This window comes from Gadus morhua, chromosome 13 (genome assembly GCF_902167405.1).
Source record: "Gadus morhua chromosome 13, gadMor3.0, whole genome shotgun sequence".
Taxonomy (NCBI): Eukaryota; Metazoa; Chordata; class Actinopteri; order Gadiformes; family Gadidae; genus Gadus; species Gadus morhua.
The window spans coordinates 610,353-636,867 of record NC_044060.1 but is presented as its reverse complement, the minus strand read 5'-3'; the positions used below and the strand labels follow the sequence as shown (position 1 = coordinate 636,867).

General features: G+C 50.4%; 2 protein-coding genes across 2 annotated transcripts; both read right to left on the bottom strand.

Annotated features, from left to right (window-relative positions):
• Nucleotides 1-353: 353 nt before the first annotated feature.
• On the bottom strand, nt 354-1,768 carry LOC115556794 (transcription factor HES-5-like). The gene is made up of 2 exons (XM_030374113.1): nt 1,514-1,768; nt 354-1,405 (listed from the first exon to the last, which is right to left on the bottom strand). The coding sequence occupies exons 1-2, from the start codon at nt 1,574-1,576 to the stop codon at nt 974-976; spliced, it is 495 nt and encodes a 164-aa protein (XP_030229973.1). The 5' UTR covers nt 1,577-1,768; the 3' UTR covers nt 354-973.
• Nucleotides 1,769-12,216: 10,448 nt separating this feature from the next.
• On the bottom strand, nt 12,217-26,342 carry cass4 (Cas scaffold protein family member 4). The gene is made up of 7 exons (XM_030374112.1): nt 26,100-26,342; nt 16,872-17,303; nt 16,161-16,238; nt 15,987-16,079; nt 14,194-15,525; nt 13,784-13,864; nt 12,217-13,676 (listed from the first exon to the last, which is right to left on the bottom strand). The coding sequence occupies exons 1-7, from the start codon at nt 26,103-26,105 to the stop codon at nt 13,263-13,265; spliced, it is 2,436 nt and encodes an 811-aa protein (XP_030229972.1). The 5' UTR covers nt 26,106-26,342; the 3' UTR covers nt 12,217-13,262.
• Between the last annotated feature and the right edge of the window lie 173 nt (nt 26,343-26,515).

Here is a 26,515-nt window from a genome sequence, read left to right as displayed (position 1 = left end):
TGGCTGATGTTATCTAGTGTGGGAAAGGGATTGGCTCTCTGAACCCGTGAGACCGGAGCTCCAGCAGTGGTTTACACAAAACAGCCGCCTGATCGCTGATCAATGACGCTGAAGCCTTTGTCAATAACCCCTCAGTGCACGTCCCCGCTGAGCCAGGGCCCTGTTGTCCTGCTCTGGATCAATACTCACCGTTTCTAAAAGGTTCCTCTTGTATCAGGCTGACTTACGATGCCAGCCTGTTTAACTTTTGAACCAACTAATATAACTTGGCTGATCTATAGTAGTTCTGAAGTTATATTGCTCTGTATTCACACCAAAACAAATTGCATCAAATGAGACACTGAGAAAGTATGTGATTTTAAATTGAGATTTTGAAATGTTTATTTTGAGTAATGCAATCAGTATTCGGTTTCCATTAGGAAAGACATTGATGACAACCACAGCTCGTTTGGAGTTGTAGTTTAAGGGCGTTTCTACAAGAAACATTTTAAACAGGTCGCCTCTTCACTGAGGGACAGCAGCCAACACTCAGTGTTAACACTTCACTTTGTGGAACAACAATGCTCTCTTTACATACACAGGCACAAACATACAATGTTCAACGCCACTCATAGATAAAACGTTACAATCTTAACGTCTAAGGCAGGGCTTCGGTTGGCACAGCAACCATCCAGATACAGACATCATCCCTCGGGATCATCCTCATTGAAAACAACATGACATAGTGAGGTACAGAGTCGCGCCGACCGCACAGCGGGAGGAACCCGCTGAGTACAGGAGCTCCTCTAAGTGCTTCTCCAACATGGAGTAAACTTTTAAAATGCCGTTCCCGCTCTTTCTCGGAGAGCGTAACGGATCAGACGTTCAGTCCTCAAACCGAGCGTCTGATGAAACATTGGGATATTTCAACATATCCTGGTACAGCTGTACGACGGAGAACATCCATCCAGGGTGAGGGAGGGGGTCCGGGGGTCTACCAGGGCCTCCACACCGGCCTCGGGGACCCAGGACTCTGCTTCTCCGGGCCCTGCAGGCTGTGGAGCTGCTGGGTGGAGGACAGGGGAGACGGGGGGCTCTGGTCCCCGCCGCCCCCCCACGTCTTCTGGGCGGCCTGGAGGGCCGGGAGGCGAGGGAGCGCCACTTCCTCCACCGAGTTGGCGGACAGGAAGTGGAGCGTCTCCTTCCAGCAGCGGGCGTAGCCGCGGCGGTGGGCGGCGTGCGGAGTGGCGCTCTGGGCCTGGAGCTGCTGCCGGAGGAACATCACCGTCATCTCCAGGACGTCAGCCTTCTCCAGCTTGGCGTTGGGCTCCTGCTGCTGGAAGTCCTTCTCCAGCAGAGCTTTGAGCTGCTCGATGCAGCTGTTGATGCGGTCTCGGCGCATCTTCTCCACCAGCGGCTTCCTGAGCTGCAGAAGCAAAGAGGGGAGCGGGTTAGAGGTCTGGTCCCTGGGAGTCAAGGAGACGAGTCCACAGCGCTGGGAGCCGTCTGGGCTCAGAGAGGTAGTGGTACTTACTTTGTGTTTGTCTTTGGTGGAGAGCGCAGAGCAAGGGAAGTCTGTGGTGGTGGTAGGAGCCATTCTAGTGGAGGGAGGGAGAGCAGTGCTTCTCTTGGACAGCAGAGTGAATTGTGATCACAGAGAGGTCTCCCTGCCCTATTTATAGCCGGACATTAGCATTACAAAGCCATGAGTCCCGGGCTGGATTAGCTTTCCCACACTCTGAGGCCTGTGGGCGGGACTCCACACCAATAGGAGAGAGGCATCAATTATCTCCTGGTTGACTGGCCTCAACACGGGCAGTGGTGCTGCAGCCAGCCAAGGTACAGAGCCAACACAGGCAGGTCGTTACACTTTATTACCTGGGAACCTTCCCTCTGTCTGGGGGACGGGCCCCTGCAGATGGGGAGTGGGTGAGAAAGCGTCCGATAAGGGCCACTTCAGGCCATAAAGATAACACACACACACACACACACACACACACACACACACACACACACACACACACACACACACACACACACACACACACACACACACACACACACACGGGTCGCTTGTCAAAATATAATGAGAAGGATCTGCACAGTCAGAGATGTTCATGTTATGCTAAACATAAAGACACCTGTGGTCAGTGCTTGTGTACAAAAATAACAACAGCCCCAGCGATCGGTGATTAATAGGCCTGCCCACCGCGTGTCTGAAGGACCTGCTGCACACCTTCAAATAAAACATGCCTCGCCCCACCATCGCATCATTTAAAAAAGGGAGGGAAAACATCAGGGAGAGAGAGAGAGAGAGAGAGAGAGAGAGAGAGAGAGAGAGGGAGAGGGAGAGGGAGAGAGAGAGAGAGAGAGAGAGAGGGAGAGGGAGAGGGAGAGGGAGAGAGAGGGAGAGGGAGAGGGAGAGGGAAAGAGAGAGGGGGAGGGAGAGAGAGAGAGAGAGAGAGAGAGAGAGAGAGAGAGAGAGAGAGAGAGAGAGAGAGAGAGCGCCATGGAGACAGGGGAGACAGAGGAGGGGTCGGAGGAGAGGGAGAGAGGAGAGGGGGGGGGGGGGGGGAGAAGGGTGGGGGTCGCATTGTAAATGCCAATTACCCAGTGTCCTCTGGGAGGGCACACTTCTATTGTCCCCCCCCCCACCCTCCCCCCCCCCCTGGGCGCTGGGCAGAGTAGGTAATAAATAGGGAAGAGAATGTGGGAAAGTAGGTGGGGATCCAACTCACACATCCTCCTGTCAATAGAGGACCCCCCCCCCCCAGACACCCGTAGCCCCCCTCCAACCGGAGGGACAGCCTTTCAACCCGCGGGCTGAGATCACAGGCGCCGTGGGGCCCCCCACGACCCACCCCCCTCGTACCCCCCCCCCCCCCCCCGCTTCAGCACACTCTTAATCACTTTGCCCTGGCTACTGTGTGTGTGTGTGTGTGTGTGTGTGTGTGTGTGTGTGTGTGTGTGTGTGTGTGTGTGTGTGTGTGTGTGTGTGTGTGTGTGTGTGTGTGATACACAGCATGTTTGTAAGAGTTAACATGTTTCCGTGGTGCGGCTTGTGTGTCTGTAGCTAAGTGTAAACGTCCTGAGCTTGTGTGGGTAAAGGGGTGTTACTTTGTGTGTGTCTGTGTGTGTTCGTACGTATACAAGTGTGTGTGCGTTAGACACGTGTATGTGTGTGTACGTACACGTGTATGTGTGTGTACGGACACGTGTGTCTGTGTGTGTTCGTACGTATACACGTGTGTGTGCGTTAGACACGTTTATGTGTGTGTACGTACACGTGTAATTGTGTGTACGGACACGTGTGTGTGTGTGTGTGTGCGTACGTGTGTGTCTGTGTGTGTGTGCGTACGTGTGTGGGATTGCGCCTCAGTTCCCAGGCTCTCACACCAGCAGCAGGGGTCCATTCTAAACCAGTAAGACTCAGGCTGCTCTCTGAGGGCAGCGTGTCTCCAGGCGTCAGGAGGCTGTGATGGTCCCAACGCCCGGGGCTGTTTCAGCAGGAGACACATGTGAGACACATGAGAGACATATGAGACACATGACAGACACATGAGGGACACATGAGAGACATATGAGACACATGACAGACACATGAGACACATATGAGACACATGAGAGATACATGAGAGACACATGCGTCCCTCGTGGGTTTGCAGTGCACGTCCTGATGGACGTATTGAATAAAAACACAGGCACGCACGCACGCACGCACGCACGCACGCACGCACGCACACACACACACACACACACACACACACACACACACACACACACACACACACACACACACACACACACACACACACACACACACACGCACACACACACACACACACACACACACACGCACACACACACACACACACACACACAGTGGCGTGAGGAGGGCTGCTCCGGGGAGCGAGGAGATGGGCGAACCGTCCGAGGTCCTTAATGAGAGCTGACGGCCGTGGGGGTTTGGGGGGGGGGGGGGGGCGCAGATGGCCAGGCGCGTTTCGGAGGGAAACCCTCTGAAACCCTCTCTCTTCCTCTCTCCCTTCATCCTCCTCCTCATTCCGGAGAGGTGAGGTCATGCTCTGGTGGCAGATGGAGCGGCGACGCATTCCTGTGGTCGGTGAATAGCGTCGCTGAATGGCCACACACACACACACACACACACACACACACACACACACACACACACACACACACACACACACACACACACACACACACATTCTTTCTCATATTCCCCAGCGATTCAGACTCCCTCCCCCCTCCCCCTTCTCTCTCTCTCCCTCTCTCTCTCTCTCCCTTCCCCCCCCCCCCCCTCTCTCTCTCCTGCAGAATGACGGCCGCTGCTCTTTCCCAGGGTTAGGGTTAGGCTATCCTCCCTCCTCCTCCTCTCTCCTCCTCCTCCTCCCTCCTCTCCCTCCTCCTCCTCCTCCTCTTCCTCCTCTCCTCCTCCTCCCTCCTCCTCCCTCTCCCCTCCTCCTCCTCCTCCTCCCTCCTCCTCCCTCCTCCTCCTCCTCTCCCTCCTCCTCCTCCTCTTCCTCCTCTCCTCCTCCTCCCTCCTCCTCCGCTTCCTCCTCTTCCTCCTGCTTCTCACGCTGCTCTTCACCCGGCCCAGGTACCCTGAGGGGGCAGGGCCTCAGTACAAAGCCGTGTGTTTGCTCAGCACACCTGTGCAAAGGTAGAGCGCCGTTCACACACCCGGGCCACACACACCTGTGCTTAGGAAGACACCTGTTGGAATACTCACCTGAACGGGCACACACACACACGCACACACACACACACACACACACACGCACACGCACACACACACACACACACGCACACACACCACATCAAGACACCACATCAAATACGCTTGTACGGGTGCATAAACACACACACACATCAAGACAATTGTGTGACTATAAACCTGGACCGGCATCCATGCACACACACACACATGGTATGGTTTATATCTCTACACACACATGCATTGAAAATCGTACACCTGGGCACAGCTGCTGAGAAGTGCTTGGGCATAAACACTCCAACAGACAGTCAGTCAGGAGGAGGAGGATGAGGAGGAGGAAGGAGCACCAATAGATGCGCTCACAGCGAAGGTGACGGACAAAGCCCTGGAGAAGCTGATGTTCTTGTCATATTTAGTTCCACTGCAGAAGGAATCCCGTTCACGTGGACGATACCCTCACAGCCAAGACCTTTGAGGTGTTCCTAATAACTCACGAGGAGATCCCATCTTGTGTTTATTAAAAGGTGACAATTCATCACCCGAGACCTCCTGCCGGAACAACAGAGCCCTCCAGGAGGCGGGGGGAGGAGTCCCCAGCGCGGTCGCAGCGCCTCAGAGGAGCCCGGGACAGACAGGCGGCGCTCCACAATGGGACAGGACCCTTCCCGCCGAAACGGCCTGCTCTTGAGGAGCGCCCATTCAGGGGGAATGTCATGTCACACGACCCCCCCCCCCCCCTCCTCCTCCAGGAATGCTATAGAGGCTCGGAGCCCACATCAAGGGCCGGGGGGGGGCTCTTTGGGCTCTGAAGAGGGGTCAGCAACTTCCCAGGTCCTCTTGGAGGGGGGGGGAAGGAGTCACATGTAAACTTCTTAAGGGGCCGTCAGTGACAGAGCACCTGCCCCTCTCTCTCTCTCTCTCTCTCCTCCCTCCCTCCCCCCCCCCCCCCCCCTCTCTCTCTCTCTCCCCCTCCCCCCCCTCTCTCTCTCTCTCTCTCTCTCAACAGCCCTATCAGGAATGCCGCGCAACGATTAGCATAGCACTCCGGCTCCAGACTGCGGACGGGAACAACAGCAAAACAAGCGTGAGGGTCGGGCAAGGCGCCGGCGGACGTGCGAGGCGGCGCCGGCGGGCGTGCGAGGATGTTGGTGTTACGGTCTTTTGTCCAACATGGAGGCAGTTTGTGGCCCAGTGACATTCAGGAAGACGAAGTCTTGCTGTTATCTGCATTTCTGAAAAGCTATTTCAGAGTTACTATTATATGCATGGCCGATGCTCGTGATTTATTTTGTTTTTTTTTATCTGAAATATATCCGTTGCATAGGGTGTAAGAGATGTTCTCAACAAGGTGATCGAGAAACTGAACTCTATGGACTCAAACGACCTGTAAGCTGTTTCTTATTAAGAGTGAGTTTAGGCTACATTGAATTGGTCAATTATGCCTATGAAGCCAATTTTCCAAATATCTACTTTCAAATAATAAATCAACCAAAAATATAGGCCTACATTATTTATTCATCGCACATTTGAAGCGGACAATGTGGTAGCACATCATTAATTAATAAAAGGGTTAGTCCTAAATAGTGAAACATAACTTATTACTTTAACACATCAATAACAAAATAAACATTGGCACGTCATTTACCTTATCCACCTATAACTAAACCAAAGGAAACCAAACGTGTATCACTCAAAAAACAACAACAGAAAAACGAAAAGCAGAGTCGGACGTGCGGCACGGCTCCGCCTTTATGACGGGAGGGGGGTTTATGGGCGGCGGCCGCGCCGAGGTGGGCCGCGGTTTCCCGCGTACGGATGGGCCAGCTGCTGCCCTGCGCTTCAAAGACTTAATCCTGTAGTCCGTGTTTCCACCACTTTCCCACAGCACGCTTTGAACAGGGAGACAATGGACGTGTGCCGTGCTCAATAGCGCATTAGCCACGCTCCACAAAGGGGCCCCTAATTCCCTTGGCACGGCGCTGGGAAATAACGTCAGGATTCAGGAGGAGGAGAAGAGAGAAAATTGGCGGGGAATAGACTTCCAGTCCAAAAGCAGATCAGAATTCATTCGTTTGGTTATCACACAAGAGCTCCGCCTGCAGGTGAGGCTGCGCTAAAGAAAAGATATATGGTGGAGAGCCGTCTCCTTCGCACAGTTTAGTAGCCTAGGTGCTTCTCAATAAATTAGAATAATGTGGAAAAGTTAATTAATTATAATAACTTCATTAGCTGTAAGCCATAAAATCATCAAGATTTATACAAATAAAGGCTTTAAATATTTCACTATTGGTGCAATGAATGATCTGCAGCATATAATAAATTATTTTCCCTTTTTAAATGGAATTATTTAAATTAATAAACTTTTCCATAATATTCTAATTAATTTAGATGCACCAGTATAACTACATGCTAGGCTAATACTAGCTTACTATGATAGTCCATGGGAGCCCGGACAGTGGGATGAACTAAAGACTCACTTCAGTCCTGCTCAGTAAACTGTGTTCTGCCGTGTGGGCAGTGGGCAGCGAGCGAGTCCTGCAGGACCTTGTGGCCATAAACGACTACACGACTGGGTCTACCGTTTTCACATTCTACTACAACAATTTTCGTTACAATAAGGAAATATTGGAAAATTTAAATAAATCAGTAATAATAATTTATAATAATGATAATATTACATAACTATATTAGATTAGTCACGACATGTAGTCCAACATATATAAGTGTCTTTTTTCCTTTGAGCAGGCATGAGATGAAAAAGAAACAAATAGCCGATTGGCCACAGTGGTGGGAGCAGGGCCGTTTTATAGATCTTTGGGGGCCCTTTGCGAGATACTATTTTGGGGGGCCCTATTTTTTCAATTTCTGAGGTAGAGATACCTATCTTTTTCATATATTCTGTGATGATGCAGTAGTCTTTTTCAATTGTAGAGGAAGGCAGGCTAGAGTACATTAATAAATGTAACAGATGCAGTATGTTCTTGAAAAATGTTTTATGCAAACTTTGAGGTGGCATAACAAGGTGGCATAGCATAAAACAAACTTTAACCCACCATTCCAAAACAGTAAAAAATAAATAATTAAACTCACTTTAATAAATAAGCATACAATTGACCAGCATCCATGTTATTGCACAATCAATAATAAATAAATAAAAATATAACTGTACCACGTCAATACTTTGTGATCAGGGTCTGTATGATCACAGTCTTACGTATGCTGTTGACACGGCTCATCAACCGTGTGTCACTCCAAGACTTCAGTGCAATAGTCACATGTTCTTTTAGGATTGCCCATCTTTGTAGGGGTGCTGAGAAAATATAATATATTATATTATAAAATAGTAGCACAGTTCTACGCTTGAGACACATTTATTTGAGCCTTTTTGTGAAGCAAACTCTGGATAAAGCTGACTTTATTTACATACAAACAAACAATCATAGCCCTTTAGCTGAGGTAGCTCCCATTTATCTGAGGCTAGCTGAGCTAGCCAGCATGACGAAAGTAGCAAACTAACTTGTTCAAAAGTTGCCATGATGTGTCCCCCTCCATCCCGCATCAAATGCCTTACCATCATCCTGTGAACGTTTCTCTGCACCAGACGCATCAGTACGTTTAGAGGACATTGTAATTAGCGTCTAACGTTATTATTCTCATCACTTCAGTGGAAGGTGGGCGGCTGTCAAACTTCCCATCAGACCTGCCGGCAGACGTCACTCAGGGCAAAATCCTCGTGATTTTGACCTGTTTAACCCACGAACACTTACATGCTTTGCAAATAAATGCATAATGAATGCATGCAATATATGCAAATAGATACAGGTACTTTTAATTCTCCAACCTATAATAAAATATGAGGCGGAACTTATTTTTCTTTTTTGGGCAGTTTGGGGGCCCCCTGGTGGCTGCGGGGCCCTATGCAGCCGCATAGTCCGCATATAGCAATAAAGGGCTCTGGCTGGGAACGTCAAAGATAGATTGACACGTTTATGGACGTGCTTAACAAACTATGCACTCAGTGGGACACGCACTAAGCAAGATAATAGTTATTTTCAGAATACAATGAAAGTAATCGTACATTTTAATACAATTTGATGGGACCCGCCCATTATGTTGACGCAAAGCCTTATTCTTTGACGTTAAATACTAAAATAGGTGCGTAGGGCAATGCGAAAGATGGATTCATGAGTACCGTACAATTATATTTATTTAAACACATACACATCTCAAAGATTTACAAATAAGGTAACTGACAAATAAACAAAAAGTCTCTTTATGACCTTCACCTCTTTATCAGGAGAAGTCTACACATCTATATTTATTTAGAAGCTGTGTGGAAACAGCATAATCTTGCCAGAACGACATGTACTAAAAAGGCAAGAAACAAGGTTTAAAACTAATAGAATTTCTGACTTAAGGTGAGGTGGCTCATTGCCACCAATAAACCTGGAAAATGTTATAGAACCATCAAAGCTCTTAAATTAAACTAAATAAGGCCATACACTACTGCATAGAGCCTTTTTTAATGATTATTTTCACTATTAAGCTCTATCGCCGCGCCTTCATGGTGGCAAAGCGGTCAATAACGTGGCTTTGACTCACTTTGCATAGTTGCTCCTTTTCAGTGGACAAAAGAGAAAGTTGGTGAAGCCTTCCTTGCCCCATGGTGGACCTAAGCCAGGTGTGGAGCCTTCTCGACACACTGAAAGATCGCTCACAACTACAACTGTTTACAGGAATTGTGAGTGCAATGATCTGAATTATCTGTGTCAGTGTTGGGAACATTGTTGGATCCATATATGTTAAAAACACCCTGTATATCCATAATTTCCTTTTTTGTGTTAAGGAAATTTTTGTCCACTAAAACTTCCTCAAGTTTTGAAGACAGACAATTTTTCATTCATTATTCATTTTCCGCGTGTGTGCGTGCAAGCATGGTGTGTGTGTGTGTGTGTGTGTGTGTGTGTGTGTGTGTGTGTGTGTGTGTGTGTGTGTGTGTGTGTGTGTGTGTGTGCTATAAAACTACTGGCTACAGACGCTCAGTATTGAAAAACTGGTGCTAATTATGTGGGCAACATTCTTTAACAGCAATCAAGTTGTCATTGTTTGTGTCAAACAAGTTGTGAATTTGTTGTAACGTTAAAAAAGGAGATGACTTACTCTGGGCTGTTTCCAGCTCCCGTGGTTTCCAACGAAACATGATCAACAAAAAAACAAGGAATTGAAAGCTACTTACAATATGCCTAGGTTACATTAATTTCCCCTGATGGCAGCAATGTTCCACTTTCAGCTGGAATTCACGGTAGGCCTACATCAAAACCACGTGTCTTCTTTAGATTTCAGTTCGCTTTATTTATTCACACAGTTCAGCAGCGGCATTTATTCAGAATCAGAGCCCAAATTAAAGCTGCATTTAGGGCGACTATCACTACCCAGCAGAAAAATAGATGCACTATAAATGGTTTTGTAGGCCTATAGCAGTCACGAACATGAGCATAGTTGTGGAAATGCTGGTGTTAGAAAACAAAGTTGACGGGAATTAAAGTGCTGCCCATCGACTGTACAAATGTAGATTATTCATCACAAGAATTTTAATTCAGAAATCGAATAGGCTAATAAACTCTGAATTGTGAGATAAAATTCAGCATTCTGATAATAAAGTCAGAATACTTGGATAAAATCCGAATTCTGATAATTAAATCCAGCATTAACCTGTTCTGCCCCGGCAGTATTTTGGTTTTTTTCGCCTATACACATACCCAAATGGAAAAGCTTATAACACAGTAACCCTAAGTCCTAGATGGATGTATGATACTTCATTTGAAAGCTGACAAGCTCTAGTTTCTGTAGGTATGTATTTGGCATGTATCATACACACAACCTAAATGACATCAGTTCAGACATGGCTCTAAAGCATTTTTTTTGTCTTCGAAAATAATAGGTCATAATTGAACTACAATAACTAGGATGTGCTTTATATGTAAGGCATATGGCAATATGCCTTACATATAAAGATAAAGAGATCACGGGTACAAGCGGCCGAGATGAGTTTAAAGAAACACTTGGTCATACTTTACACACTTTACCACTGAAACATTCAGAAGAGTCACGTGGACGAATCCGTAAATAACTGATTTTTTTCATTGGTTGTTGCGTTAAATCTTACCCAGATACAATAGGGCTATTTCCTGATTGGCTTTTATGTAGCCCCTTTCGTTTTTTGATTGGCTGGTAAGAGGCAGGCTCGACTGAAGACTCCCGAGGCAGCAGGAGATGTACTTGATGAATCCTGCCGATTCCATAGCGAGAGCGGCGCTTCTGCAGATTAATTTAATAATGATCAATGGAATTTTACTGGGGCACTGGAGACTTTTACTGGGGCACGTGCCCCAGTAAAAAGGGGCTGACGACGCCTCTGGGCTCTACTTTTTTTAAACGGGTTTTATATTTGAATGTTAGCTATACAATATTGTCTTTGCTGACGATGCCAATTAAGCAGCATAGGGAATGAATTAAGGCTCTATCCTTTGACGTAACTTGATTTTTTTTAACATTAAGCCTTTGCTCAAATTTGCACTGATGTAGGCCTAACGTATGTCTATAGGACTAAACTTAAAACAACTTCATGAGGTCACATACCTTAATTAATAGTTATATTATTAATTAATAGTTATACTATTAATGAATGTATTTTCCATTAATACCTTCATTCATTTTAAAATAACCCCCAAAATCAATGAGGGAAATACTGTTATACTGTGATGTCATGACGATATGTGTCTGCTAGAGGGCAGCAGCTGTATGCAGAACCACTTTGATAAAGGGGATGTTCCTGCTAATGTATATAGTTAGGGTCTACCTGTGGCTTTACTAGCCTAGACAGCCCGTAGACTGTATACAAAAGAGAGAATAATACATATATTGTTCCCGAATAGGTGAATATCTGCAACAATGAATTCTCAACAATGTGCAAGTATTCATTCTTCTTAGTTTCGTTTTTAGAGATATACATTTAATTTATTTTATTCATTAAATCAATTGTACATTCGTAAATGTATTTAGAAAGGCAGAAATGTGAAGAGGGCTCTCAAATCTAATACTGTTTTAATGTAGGCCTACTGCTAAAGGAAGCCGCTAGAGGGCGCTATCTGCACACTGGCTGCGTGTGTGTGTGTGTGTGTGTGTGTGTGTGTGTGTGTGTGTGTGTGTGTGTGTGTGTGTGTGTGTGTGTGTGTGTGTGTGTGTGTGTGTGTGTGTGTGTGTGTGTGCGCGCGCGCGCGCGCGTGCGCGTGTGCGTGCGTGTGGGGATGGGGGTGCAGGGTGTACTGCGTCTCTTTAGATTATACCATCACCACGTTTGTCAATGTTGGTTTTCCACCGTTGGCCAGGTTTCCCAGCAAACACCCTTTTCACATATTTGTAAATCAAAAATATATTATGAGGTGATAACTGTAGTCTGGACACATTGTTGTACATCTATGTAATTATTGACTACAACACCATTGAATATTTGCAATTTGTTTATCAGAAACATGTGATGGTATAGAACACACAGCAAGTGTATTATTTGTTTTAGGCTTAAATACCAAAAAAACTTTGGTTTCAAATAGTTTTAATCTTAGTTTCAATAGAAATATGACATTTCCATATTTTATTGGTAACACTTTACAATAAGGGAACAATAATGAACTGGTAATTAACAGTTGACTTATGGTCTAGTAATAATTTACTAATGGTATTTATGATCCAAACGGTAGGCCTATTACATCATGCATAATTAATACCCTAGTTTACATAAAAAACATTACCTTGGTTAAATTATAACTAGACCATTAATTAACTGTTAATTCCCTGCAGTTAATTGTTAGTTAATCCTTATTACTGTATTAACTAATGTTAATCAATGGTTAATTATTGTACCCTTTTCATAAGTGTTACCATTTCATTTGTTAACAGAAAAGCTTGGGAATGCATAACACATTTTAGGTTATATACATGATATTCACAAAAGGTTTATATTGCCAAACAGCTAGTCTCAAACTGTATAAAATACGACATTAGAATTGAAAACATGTGTCCAACAGAAATAAATTTTAAATGGTTGTAAAACATAACAAGCAAATTACATTATATACTTTTCTAACTGACTTGGAAAGATAAGCCACTCTCAATGTGCAACATATTTTAAAATCTCCACAAATAGTTTCCTGAACACCAGTCAGACAAGCTTTCAGTGGCCTGCTCTAAGACTCACATGGAGGCAGAGTTCATGACGTTCCGATGTGAGGAATATATATTAATATATACAGAGACAAAGGGAGACGAGGGACAGGGGGGGCCGAGGAGGCGAGCGAGAGCGGTATCGCCGAACACCCGACCTTCACACGCACCAGCCTTATGAGAGTACCGCGGGCGGCACTCGGACCCGGTCCTCCAGCAGCAGCCTTTTGAGAGTACCGCGGGTGGCGCTCGGACCCGGTCCTCCAGCAGCAGCCCGCCCCCGGCCGCGCCCGACTGCTCGCTCCCCGTCCAGCGCGCTCTAACGCGCTCAGAGATCCAGCGAGATCCGAAAGTGCTGTGCCTTCTGGGCGAGCTCCCCGGCGAAGTCGTGCGCCTCCTGCAGAGCCTGCTTGTCGGGGAAGTGCAGCGCGGCCTTCTTGGTGGCCACGGCCAGCTGCTTGAGGAGGGCGCACAGGTGGCTGCTCTTACATAGCAGGCTCTGGCGGGCGCCGGCGCCGCGCGCGTCCTGGTACAGCGTGTTCACCAGCCGCTGGCCCACCATGATCACCAGCTTGCTGTGGGGGATGAACTGCTCCGGGGGCTGCCCGCCGCGGAGGCTGCCCACGAAGCCCCCCAGGGCCTTCTGGAGGGCCCCGAAGTACAGCCGGCAGTGCTCCGGCCTGGGGCCCGCCGGCGCCCCCTCCTGGGTCGGGGGGGGGGCGCCCGGGGGGGTCGTCTCCTCCTGGGGAGGTCAACGTCACATTCGTCAACAATATGTGTGGTCTGCGTTTGGAGTCTTTTCCGTAAGGGAAACCCTCCCTCTGGACTGAGTGGTCGGGCTGTACTCACGTGGCCGGTGGCAGCAGAGGGCGTGCCGTCGTGGGGGTCCGCTTCCCGGCGGTGGTTCTGCCTTTCAAACTCCTTCTTGGTCTGCGGACGACAAATCAGACATTCAAGCAATCAGGCGCGTTTAAGGCGGCAGCCGAGGCGCTACGTCAGGGCGGCCGAGGCGCTACGTCAGGGCGGCCGAGGCGCTACGTCAGGGCGGCCGAGGCGCTACGTCAGGGGGGCCGAGGCGCTACGTCAGGGCGGCCGAGGCGCTACGTCAGGGCGGCCGAGGCGCTACGTCAGGGCGGCCGAGACGCTACGTCAGGGCGGCCGAGGCGCTACGTCAGGGCGGCCGAGGCGCTACGTCAGGGCGGCCGAGGCGCTACGTCAGGGCAGCGGGCGGCGGAGCTCGTCCTCGCGAGGGGCTTTACCTGAAGCTGCACGTAATCGTTGTCGTCGTCCACCGCGTCCCCGTTCTGCTGGCCCCCGGCGGCGGCGGCCGGCCCCCCGTCCCCCGGCCCCCCGTCCCCCGGCCCCCCGTCACCCGGCTCCCTCTGGTTGGGTCTGAACAGCAGCCGGCCGTTGGCGTTCAGGATGGACACCAGGCGCTTGACGTCCTCGGGCACGGTGCGCGCCACCATCACGAAGCGCTCCAGCTGGTCCGGCGTGTTCAGCAGGCCGGGGTCCTGGGACAGCGCGTCCAGGGGCCAGCCGGACGCGCTCAGCGAGCCCACCGTCTGCCGCAGGATGAGCCCCGAGTCCTCCACGATGGACAGCTGCTTCAGCAACCGCGTCCGCAGGTTGGCGTCCGTCAGGTGGCGGGCGTTGCCCTTGACGTCCAGGGCGAAGGCGAGGAAGCCGCTGACGGCGCGGTCGATTCCCTCCGCCGCCGCCCGGATCTCCTCCAGGTGTTTCTCCAGGTGCTCCCTGCTCCTCCAGCTGCTGCTGACGAAGTCCATGAGGCGGTGGACCGCCCGGCCCAGCGCCTCGTGGAGCTCCAGCAGCCTGGCGCCGGCCTCCTCCTGGCTCAGGCCCACCTCCCGCAGGGGCTCCGGGGAGCAGGAGGAGGAGCTCGGGGCCGTGGAGTCGCAGGAGGAGGTGGAGGAGGTGGAGGAGGTGGAGGAGCTGGAGGCCGTGCTGATCCGCTGGCTGTCGGTGGCCGCGCGGCGGGAGTCCGAGCGCCCCTCCTCGTCCTCCAGCAGCGGGTCGTCGCCCCCCGGCCGCTGGCGGAGGGAGGCGGGGCCTAAGACCGTCCTCATCCTCTGCAGGCGGGCTCGGGTGTGGTCGTATGGGTAGGAGGCGTCGCCCCGGCACTCCAGGGGGATGTGGCACACCTTGTCCTGCGGAGGCACGGCGTAGACCTGCTCCTCCGAGCTCCTCCGGGCCGGGGGCTGGCCGTAGACGGACGCCCGGACCCTCGGCGGCAGCGCGGGCAGGTCGGCGCCGGTCGGGGGCCGCTCGGGGGGAGGGCCGGCGTTGACGACGGCGTACAGGCCGGGGCCAGGGGGGCCGAGTGGCGCCGGGGCGGCGCTGGGAGGAGGGAAGAGCTGCCGGCCGGGGGCTCTGGAGGGGAGGGTGCCGCCGGACGCCGCGCTGAGCCCCGGCTTCTCCGGTGACACGGGGACGTCGTAGATCCAGTCGCCCTTGCGGCGGCTCGGGAGCGTGTTGCAGCTGCTGAGCGTTCTCTGCAGGGCGTCGGTGGCGGAGGGGACGGGCACGTCGTAGCACGGCTCCCGGCAGTGAGCTGGGGGGACTGCGTAGACCTGGGGGGGCAACACAAGACCTTTACCACAGGTTGATTCAGGAGCCGGGGGCGCGGTGTGTGAGCCCCCGCCGACGCCACCAATGAGGGATGCCTCTAACCGCCTGTCGGGGGCCGCGGGGTTAGAGTGCAAACAGACGGGTCGCCATTCATTGTTAATAGTAACGTAACGCAAATACAATCCCCCTTCGTTTGGTTCGATTCTCAGTGGCTCATCTCCATATTATTTATTTTGAGTTGACAGATTAAAGAGTTTTGGCCATGTGTTTCTGTAGTGGCATACATGGATTGTTTCCATTATGTAAGATCAAAGGCTTCATAGCGGTCAGAGAATCAAACTAAGATAATAGACACCCGAAGATAAAAAATATAGGAGCAAGTATCGGAGAGAGTTTTAATGATTGGTAAAGATAATGAGGTAAAGACATATCACGCTCCACAGGAAACGAGTCCGCGACTCACGTAGGTGTCGTTGGGACTGCTGCATCTTGGGCTCTGCCCCGCCGGCGAGGTCAGCCAGGCTTTACGGCACGTCTTCCTCTGGGACATCTGCGTCTGTCATCAAACATAAAAACAATCAGACGTTGATCGGACACACCTCCACCGACTCGAGGGGCGCGTTGATCCAACACTCACCGGGTTGAGGGAGGGCCGTCTGCTCGGGACATCGTACACTCCCCCATCGGGGGAGGAAGACAAGCCGGAGGCTGTGAGCTGTGAACCAGAGAGCCGTGTTGTTATTAATGGGGCTGAGGGGTCAAACCTCCACCGCTTTGATCCTGCACCGTATCACTGCAATGTGGGGCCAATTTCTATAGACCCTGGTAAGCCGGTCTGTAAAAAATAAAATAAAGAATTCTCCGCACTCTGCAGTGCTATTGGCTGGCGGCGCGTGCAGAATGCAAACCGATCCAGCCTACAACACAAGCAACACATTCGCTGCAGATCTCTAGAGGACTGCAAGTGTGACAGGAAATGGCCGACATGTGTGCAGACCTCAGTGTCCCACAGGGGCCTTTACAGACACCTCTATCTACCTGGGGGGGTCGGGACTGCAGCCTGGGCTGCTCTTTAACAGCCTGTAAAGGGCTGAGTCTGCCTGCCTGTCCCCCTGAAGGGACCCCGCCCCCCTCTGGAAGTGCTTCCTGCCAGCGGGGGCTCTGACCGCAGCCCCTCAGCGACCGGCTGCCGCTCTAATCATCAGAGTTAACACGGGCCCTGGCCCCCGGGGGCCCGCTCGGCTGACCCCTCAGCCGGGGGTTCCTGTTTACGTGTCCACAGGAGCGTCCCTCCGTCCCAAGCGCCGCTGTACCTGCTACGAGGGGGGGGGGGGGGGTTAGGGCTTACCCGGCTGGCCTCCGTCGACTCCCAGCCGTGCCTCAGCGCCGGGGAGCCGGGGCCCCTCAGCGCCGGGGAGCCGGGGCCCCTCGGGGCAGAGGAGGGCGCCTTGTAGATCTTGTCCATGCGCTCATACAGCGGGCTGCTGGAGGGCCGCGGCACGCTGGGGACCTGGTAGATGTTCTGCGGCCGGGCGTGGTCCTCGGCCTGGGGGGGTCCCGGCCACTCGGGGGCCCCGGTGCCGGGGGCCGGAGCGGGCGGGGGCAGGAGCTGCAGCCGGTTGGCGGGGGCCACGCCCTGCCGGCCGTGCAGAGAGCACAGCCACCAGCCGCTGGTGCCCACCGCGCTGCGGTCCACCACCCGCAGGATGTCCCCCTTACGGAAGGCCAGCTCGTCAGGGCACTCGGCCGTGTTGTCGTAGAGCGCCTTGGCCAGTTTGTTCTGAGGCGGGGAACACACGAGGGGGAGAGGAGTCAGGGCGGAGTCAGGAGTCAGAGTAGGAGTCAGAGTAGGAGTCAGGACCGTTGAAATGGTTCCTCCACAACATGGCGTCATCATGGTCCATAATAAACAGCTATAGAGTAATTCATTCACAGCTTGAGTGAAAAATTAACCACAGGAAACCAGCTGCCACCTCCCCTGTTTTCACTTCCCATCAGCAGTTCCTCGAGAAGGAAACCAAAAACTTCCTCCTTAAACGCTCCTGGTCTCTCACCAACCCCAAAAATAAAAGAATAAGCAGTGTTGCCCAACCCCCCCTACCCCCCCCCCCCCCCATCTCTGCAACCACTTTCACCTTCAGATGTTTTAGAACAGAAGTAGTCACTCAGACAGGGGTTGTGTGTGTGTGTGTGTGGGGGGGGGGGGGTTTGGATGATGTTAAATCAAACACGCAGCAGCAGAATCCTCGGCATGTGACACTGCACACCGTCCGCCCAGCGCCTTCCAAGTACACGAGCAAGGAAGCATTTCAGACGAGGCTGCGTGCAGCACGCATGCAGCCCACTGAGGCATCTGCCATATGCCACCGCCACCAGCCCAGCCCGCAAGCTGCTGCACGCAGCCTGCAGCCGGCCGGGACACCTGGGAGGCCCGTGCACACAGGGTGACACATAGAGTGGTCACCTGACGAGCCAGTAAGACTGGACTTTAAGGCGTTCGACACTCGATGAGGTATTGTTGTGGATGGAACTTTCTGACGGTTCACACAACAAGTTGTTGACCTCTTGTTGATCGCTTGAAAACACTTTCCAAGGAAATACGATTTGTTCTAGCCAGGCTTGCAGCAGAAAGGAAGTCGCATGCGGTTGCATCGGTTGGGTTTTCCTGTCAATGACACCAGTGACGAATTACATGTTAATATCAAAGTAGGGTTGGATGTTGTCGTGAGTGTAGCACCTTATCAAAGAGATCCATCTGGGATCAATTGCACTCCCCCACACATAGACACACACGCAAAAAAACTCTCCAAACACACACAACTCACAGATTTCCCCACACACAAACTCACTTCCACACACAAACATACATACCTGATCAATGTATAGATGCATGCGGACGATGGAAAGACAGACATATGTATTACCCACACACACACACACACACACACACACACACACACACACACACACACACACACACACACAGATCCAAATATAGATACATACACACACTGAGACAGATGATAGGCCTATATATTCACTGACACCAACACACACACTCTCTCTCTCGGCCCCACCCAGCTGATGAGTGTATCAGGGAGGAGAGAGGCTGCTCTCTGACAAAGGGCCCATTCACTGCCAGGACACCGCCACCTGTTGTGTTACAGGCCTGCTGCCCCTCACTCACACACACACACACACACACACACACACTAATATACACACACACCCCAACATAGACACACACACACACACACACACACACACACACACACACACACACACACACACACACACACACACACACACACACACACTAATATACACACACACCCCAACAGAGACATACTCTCTCAAACACACACACAAACATACAGAGACATTCACACACCAACATAGACACACTGAGAGACAGACACACACGCTTCGGTCCTCTGGGTAGAGTTGCAGACATGTGAGGTCCACACACAGGATCAGATGACAGCAGTCCGACACATGAGTCACACTTACATCTCCAGCAATACCCCCAAGAATATGTCACACACACACAAACACAGTACGTACACAATGGATCCTCCCTCCATTTCAGATTAAGTGTATAGTAACACTTACATTTTCTTGAACCACTCATCTTTGCATGTTTGTACTCATGTGTCGGAGCAGGTCGGCGGAGGTCGAGAGAGTGGTGAGGAACCACAAGGGAAGAAACCTTGACAGCGTTTCACAGCAACAGGCCGAACCACACGCTGCCTGCTGGCACTTCACCACAACGGGGGGAACTCAAATGTAGGTCACCCCGGGGGGAGGCGGCTACCGTGGAAACGGCCACACAGCGCAGTGTTTACTGGCTGGCGCGTTACCCACGGTAACGAGGGAGCGGGTTCAGCTGTAGATTCCTGCACCCGCCTGCTGGCGTGGATCAGGCCGACAGCAGCGCTTTAAACTCACAGCTGTCTGCGGCCGCACCACGCCAGCCACCGCACACACGTGTCCATGTGTACACATGCACACACAAGCATGCATGTTTTTGTACGTGCGCACGTATGCACACACTCCAAACACCCGTTCCCTCCCTGTTTTCTTTCGCACATTTTCATAGATTATTTTTCACAAATTTACAGAGAAGTCACGCACAGCGGACCCTCGCCTCCGCGGGGGAAACACAGACAGTGTGAGCGTGACATTCAAATGTTGATAAGCATTGTGGACCGATAAGAGCATTGAGACAGCACAGCTTCCTGTGCTGGACGGTACTTCACAAACACCTTTACCCTTTGCAGACTCTGTGTCACGCTCACACACTCTGGGTTTCCCCAGCAGAAACGAGGCCCTGTGTGTGTGACACCACTACTGTGTGCTGAAATGTGAGCGTGTTCAACATTTATTAGGGATTGGTTAACTACCTAGACAGCTTTAAAGTGCCACTGAAACAACAGAGGGACATATTCCTAAAGCTCGTCAAGTTGATTTGGAGGAAAAATTTAGGATCAATAGAAATGTCTGATACAATCACACACACACACACACACACACACACACACACACACACACACACACACACACACACACACACACACACACACACACACACACACACACACAGTAAGTGTAAAAACAGCAGGATGTGGGGAATCTGCGTGGGAAGCGTTTACTTTTAGTTCACTTTCACCTCCGACCCCTTGGCAACCCTGGCCTGGGACGGAGGGGGGGTCACCACCCCGTCCATTACCCTGACAGACCATAGCCACGGCTGGCCCTCTATCAGACACCCTCTATCAGACACCCTCTATCAGACCCCCCTCTATCAGACCCCCTCTATCAGACCCCCCTCTATCAGACCCCCTCTATCAGACCCCCCTCTATCAGACAGCCTCTATCAGACCCCCCTCTATCAGACCCCCTCTATCAGACCCCCCTCTATCAGACACCCTCTATCAGACCCCCCTCTATCAGACACCCTCTATCAGACCCCCCTCTATCAGACCCCCCTCTATCAGACCGCCTCTATCAGACCCCCTCTATCAGACCCCCTCTATCAGACACCCTCTATCAGACCCCCCTCTATCAGACCCCCTCTATCAGACCCCCCTCTAGCAGACCGCCTCTATCAGACACCCTCTATCAGACCCCCTCTATCAGACACCCTCTATCAGACCCCCCTCTATCAGACCCCCCAGACCCCCCTCTATCAGACCCCCTCTATCAGACCCCCCTCTATCAGACCCCCTCTATCAGACAGCCCTCTATCAGACACCCTCTATCAGACACCCCTCTATCAGACACCCTCTATCAGACCGCCTCTATCAGACCCCCCTCTATCAGACCCCCCTCTATCAGACCCCCCTCTATCAGACCCCCTCTATCAGACACCCTCTATTAGACACCCTCTATCAGACCCCCCAGACCCCCCTCTATCAGACCCCCCTCTATCAGACCCCCTCTATCAGACCCCCTCTATCAGACCCCCCTCTATCAGACCCCCCTCTATCAGACACCCTCTATCAGACAGAGAGGCCGAGAAACAAAGACAGTAGTGACGGAGAGAGAGAGAGAGAGAGAGAGAGAGAGAGAGAGAGAGAGAGAGAGAGAGAGAGAGAGAGAGAGAGAGACACTAGAGACAGAAAGTAAGAGAGAAAGAGAGAGAGTAGAGCCGGAGAAATAAAATAAAGAAGACAGTACAGACAGAGTGTAAGAAAAAGAAAGAGAGAAGAGTTCAGAATGTCATTCTTACAAGAAAATGCAATCCTTATGAGGAAGAAATTGGTTTGTACTAGCAAGAATTACAGTCTTACTCCTACAAAATGTATACATGACTTCTTCCTAGGAATAATACAACCCTTAGGAAGATTATAAGAGATATAAATAAAGAAAAACAGACAGAGAGACAAGAAACAAGCAAAGAGACAGACTGACAGAGAGAAACAGACGGATTATGAAAAAACCGGAAGAAGGAAAGCAATTAGAACAAGGATATATCATATTCCTCTTCCTAAACAATGTTGACCTGCGATCCTCTCCCCAGGAGGGAGGCTAGCAGGGGAGACCATTCAGCAGGAAGTCATGTAAATATGGCAGTAAACTTTCCCACAGTAGCTAAGATACCAGAATGTGTGTGTGTGTGTGTGTGTGTGTGTGTGTGTGTGTGTGTGTGTGTGTGTGTGTGTGTGTGTGTGTGTGTGTGTGTGTGCGTGCGTGTAGTGGTGAGGAGGGGGGAGAAAAGGAAAAGGGGGGAGGAGGGGGGGATTCTGCTCTAGTGATAGATGTTGGACCATTTTAGATATTTGAACTACTTTAAAATGAACGAATCACCCATTATTTTCTCCAGTGACCGCCACGGTCGTGTTATTTCCTGTGTGAAGAAGCCGTGAGCGCTATCTACGTTAATCGCAAACAAACACAAGACCTCAGAACCACGAGCGTTTACTGAACTTAATCACCAGACAATGACATCATGACATTCGTCCGTCATAATTCCAAATAATGTGAACACAACATATTTACCAACAGAGCATGGGAAACATCTGAGAGGATGTGCTATCGATACACCCTCTTCATCATGTTACCATGACGACCATCTGAGACGATATCGACCGCAAATGTTTCACCAAATGTACTTTTTCAAGCTATATTGTTTTTAACCCAGATACGTTTATTTTCTTACAGCTGACTTTATCTTTAACAAGAGATCCATTCAACGTAGAATCTGTCCTTCAAGTCTGATATTAAAGTACTTCATGACCACTGATTACGCTCGGATCATTTAGGGTGGAGGTCATCGTCTCGATCACAACGTGGCACCGTGCTCCGGCCATGCGGGACACAAACATAGCAAAACATGTGTGGTATAACATACGACAGCACCAAAACATCCATAAACCCCACTGCCGTCGTACCATGGAGGAGCAGGAACCATGAGTCAGAAACACAAACACAAAGGTCTGTGAGCCTCCATCAGTGTGTACCAGTGAACGCTGTATGAAAGCTCACCGCGTGGCTCGGCAGCGAGGAGACACTGCAGCACTGCAGTGAACCCCCAGAGAAAGAGAGCACAACCGCTGAATCTACAGCAGACACCCGGTGTGAGAGTATCGCTACTGCAACATGACACACACACACACACACACACACACCGAAAGACAGAGAAGGAGGCGCGTGTGTTGGTGGCCATGGAGACAACAGCTGGGAATGATAAACACAGGGAGATGGCACATAGTCACCAGCCCATAATAAACTCTCATGTTACAATGCTGCCCGAGACCCACTGTACCCCCGTCCCAGAACGCTGTCAGGCCGGCGTCTGTAGGACAATAGATAGGAGGGGGGGGGACTTATCTTCTGCTCAGCCCAGCCATGCTTCCTGAACCACCAGCTCTCTTTGCGCGACTGTATTATTGGTGTTGTTGTTTGCTTGTTGTTTGGGTCTCTGGGTTCACCACCCGCTACCTCCGCCTACCTTCCCAGTGGTTACATGTTAACCGTGGTGATGTGAAAATGAAAAAACAGTTTGTTTCCAAAACGTATGATTTCTTGTCCTTTTCCCATCGTGACTCAAAGCCTGCATGAATCAGATCTAAAAACATTCAAAGGTCAATGAGTTTGCATGCATCATTTTAATAAGATAACGATAAAAGTACATTAATTATACTACCAATAGGGCATTCAGCAGATACTTTTATCCAAAGCAATCAGAGACATACATATCTAGCCTGGCAGCCCGACCAATATGCAAGCTCATGGTTTTAATTCCAGAGCCAAACCCGTTCAGAGAGATTTCCAGGACACATGGCCACGGTCGGCCGATCACACCTTGTATCTAATACGGGGTCGGGTATGATAGAATAATCAGTGGAGCGGCCTATGGGAGAGCCATAAACAAGAAAGATGGCAGCCGCTGATGTGTCCCATGTTACACTGCACTAGCGGTTGTAGGTCTGTCCAAACGCATCAAAAGACGTTTGGTGAGGGCCTGTTGATAAGTCCCTCTTGAAATTAACTCAATGAGTGGTTCAAGACCAATGCTCCTTTCTAATAAGTCGAGGTCAGGGTAATACATACGATGAAGGACAAGGCTTTTTCCTCAAGGAGGCCTCCAGGCAGATTGAAGACATCAGGGTTTGAACTCACAACCCCTCGACTGACACCCCAACATCTCAGCCATGGCCGTGACTAAACAAGAGGGTGGCTTCATTCTTTCACAAGATAAGCAGACAGCCTGCTGGGTTACTACAAAGGAAATGACACATCCTGATGGTTGACCAAAAAACCTTTGACTTCCTGATGTTGGAAGCAGAGAGACACCAGTGCATTGCTCACCAACACTAAGGTTGCTGTGTGAGTTAAAATGCCCTCGTCGACCCTGTGCTTGTGAAACGTGAACACTAAGAATAAATACTGTAAAGACTTTAGGAAAATATCGTTTTTTGTCATCAGAACCAGACAGTGAGTTCAATAGAAACGAAGGGATGGCAGGGCTGGAGGAGGGTCTGGGGTTGATGATCAGAGCGTAGAATTAAAGGTAAAACTTCAGGGTTAAAACGGCCCCAAACACATGTATCAGCTCCAGACTGCCCCGTGGGGGACACTGGGGTACTCCTGAACTCCACTAGACTCATGGTTATTGAGTTCGACATGGTCAACCTTTCAAAGCAAGCTTTTATAAAAAGTATTTTTATAAAAGCTTGGTGTAGCCCTTAAGGAACGCCATCCTAAACGTATAGGGTCCAGACAACACGCCAGAGGGGCTGATGGGTAGGTTCCTCAATGACTAAGGCCATGTGAACGTATACATCCTGTGTGGGTCCTTGCTTCGTGTCTGATAGGATCGCGTCGGCTGCGTTTCCGTGGTTGCAAGATGAAGCCTTCACTTTGAAACATTTATCACTTCAGGTCTGGCCAAACAGTTCACAGTACAGACCCCATGACCCCCCTCATTGGGGGGCTCCGGGGGTGCTAGTGTTTACTGTATGTACTACCAGGAGTGCAGTGGTTGGGATGGTCCGTCTCTTTCAAACATTCGTCTGGTTATTTTGATGGCGTCTCAACACTCACTCCAAGAAATCGGTAATCAAATCCTGAACATGATCCAGTGTGTGCTGAAGACCCTCTTCAAACTCTACACACACACGCACGCACACACACGGAATGGATCATGTACAGCTCACAAATGAATGAACGTTAAATGAAAGTAATGACATGGCTATTTCGTTGCTATCATTTAAGAATCTATTCTGGTTAAGCATGATATCAGGACATACCAGTAAAAGGCTTGACTCTTGAGGTTTCCATGAGCAAGACTCCCGAACTGCCCCTGACAAGCTGGCTGTTGCCTTGTTTGGTTGACTCCGCCGTCAGTATGTGAATGTGTGTCTGAATGGATGGATAAAAGCGTGTGCTAAATGCCCCCAATGTATATGTAACGTGTAAAGCATGTACGGTTAAAGACAATGAAATTTCCCTCACACAAGCCCTCCTCTCAGTTGATCTTTTCTCTTGGTTTAATGTGTGATGAACACAAATGACAAGCAACCAGACCGATGTACATCAGAAAATGAAATGCATATGTCCATAGTCTTCTACAAACACTTTGAACAATCAGCAATCTAACGCCTCAAGATCTACAAGACTTGCAGAAAGCCAACTCCCGGTAGACATGGAGATCACACCTGAAGATCATCTCCCCCAATGCCCCTCAGCCAAAGGGCAGACTGGAAAGACTGAAGCCTTCCCTGCCGTGTAAGACACCCACCAGCTGAACAACGTGTGACAGCAAAACGGCCTTAACCCATGGACCATCTCATACGACTCGTGATGTGACCTGCCGCAGAGAAGACCGGGCCGTCTACAGGTCTTCTCTTGGCAAGCACAGTATTACACCGGATGCAAAAGAATACACTAACCTTTGTGGTGATGTATCACAGTCCACTACAGTAATAACCAAACCTCACAGAAACCCCCTTCTGTCAGTTCTCTATTTGCCTAATAAATGTCAACTCTAACGGGCGATGCATTCAGACCGGATTGAAACATACGTTTTGAATAATAAGCAATAAGGGGTGATGCATGTTTTCTGTTTGCATTGTGCCAAAGAAGTTTAAAAAACAACCTGTAACCACCGCCTCATTCAAACTGCTAAGCCTGGAGGCTTGGGGCAATGTTATCTGCCTGCTGTACAACTTGGTTTCAATCAATTCACTTCTGAAGGCTTGTGCGTTAATGAGCTCATAAAGCCCGTTCCCGGCAGCAGGGGAGAGAGCAGCTCTCTGGTTACAATCCCAGTGGGGCTCAAAGGGAAGGCTGGCCCCAGACGGAGGGCAGGGGGTCTGTGTATAGAAATAGGTGGTAGCTGACACCGAGAGCTAGAGTGAAATCCAAGCAGGTGGTCCGCAGGCAAATTCCTCTGGATGTGAAACATCAGGCACCAAAGGGAGAGCTCCTGTTAGAGACCGAGGCAACTGAAGCCGAGTGGGACGGTCGGGACATAACAACGGTGGACGTTTGGAGCACTGTTAATCACCTCAAGGATAGACATGGACATAAATAAAGGTTTTAAGAGAACAAGAGCAGGTGCAACACTCACCTCCATTTCCAGACCCAGATTCTTAACGTCTACTCAGAGAAAAAGGAGAAAAAGAGAGGAAACAGTATGAACGTTCCTGGAGCTGAGTGGTCAGATATCCTCGTCCAGCATGGTGAGAGAGCGGGGCATGAGAAGGGCTGCAGGCTGCCACTGAGCCCTGCTGCAGCACTCGCACATATCCTCAGAGGTTGTGGTCGAGAGCCAGACGATTTCACACGAGCGAGAGTCTTCTGGCACAGCCTCTCTCTGGGCCGTCTCATTGGCTCGAGGAAGCCACCACATTATACTGCAGCCCCTCCTCCCCCACACCCACTATGTTCACCCCCCACCCCCCCAGGTTCATTGAGGTCTAACCCTCTACACAGGCGTTTTGATTTAAACACCCTGCCATTTGGTGTGATTTACCCGTTTTAACA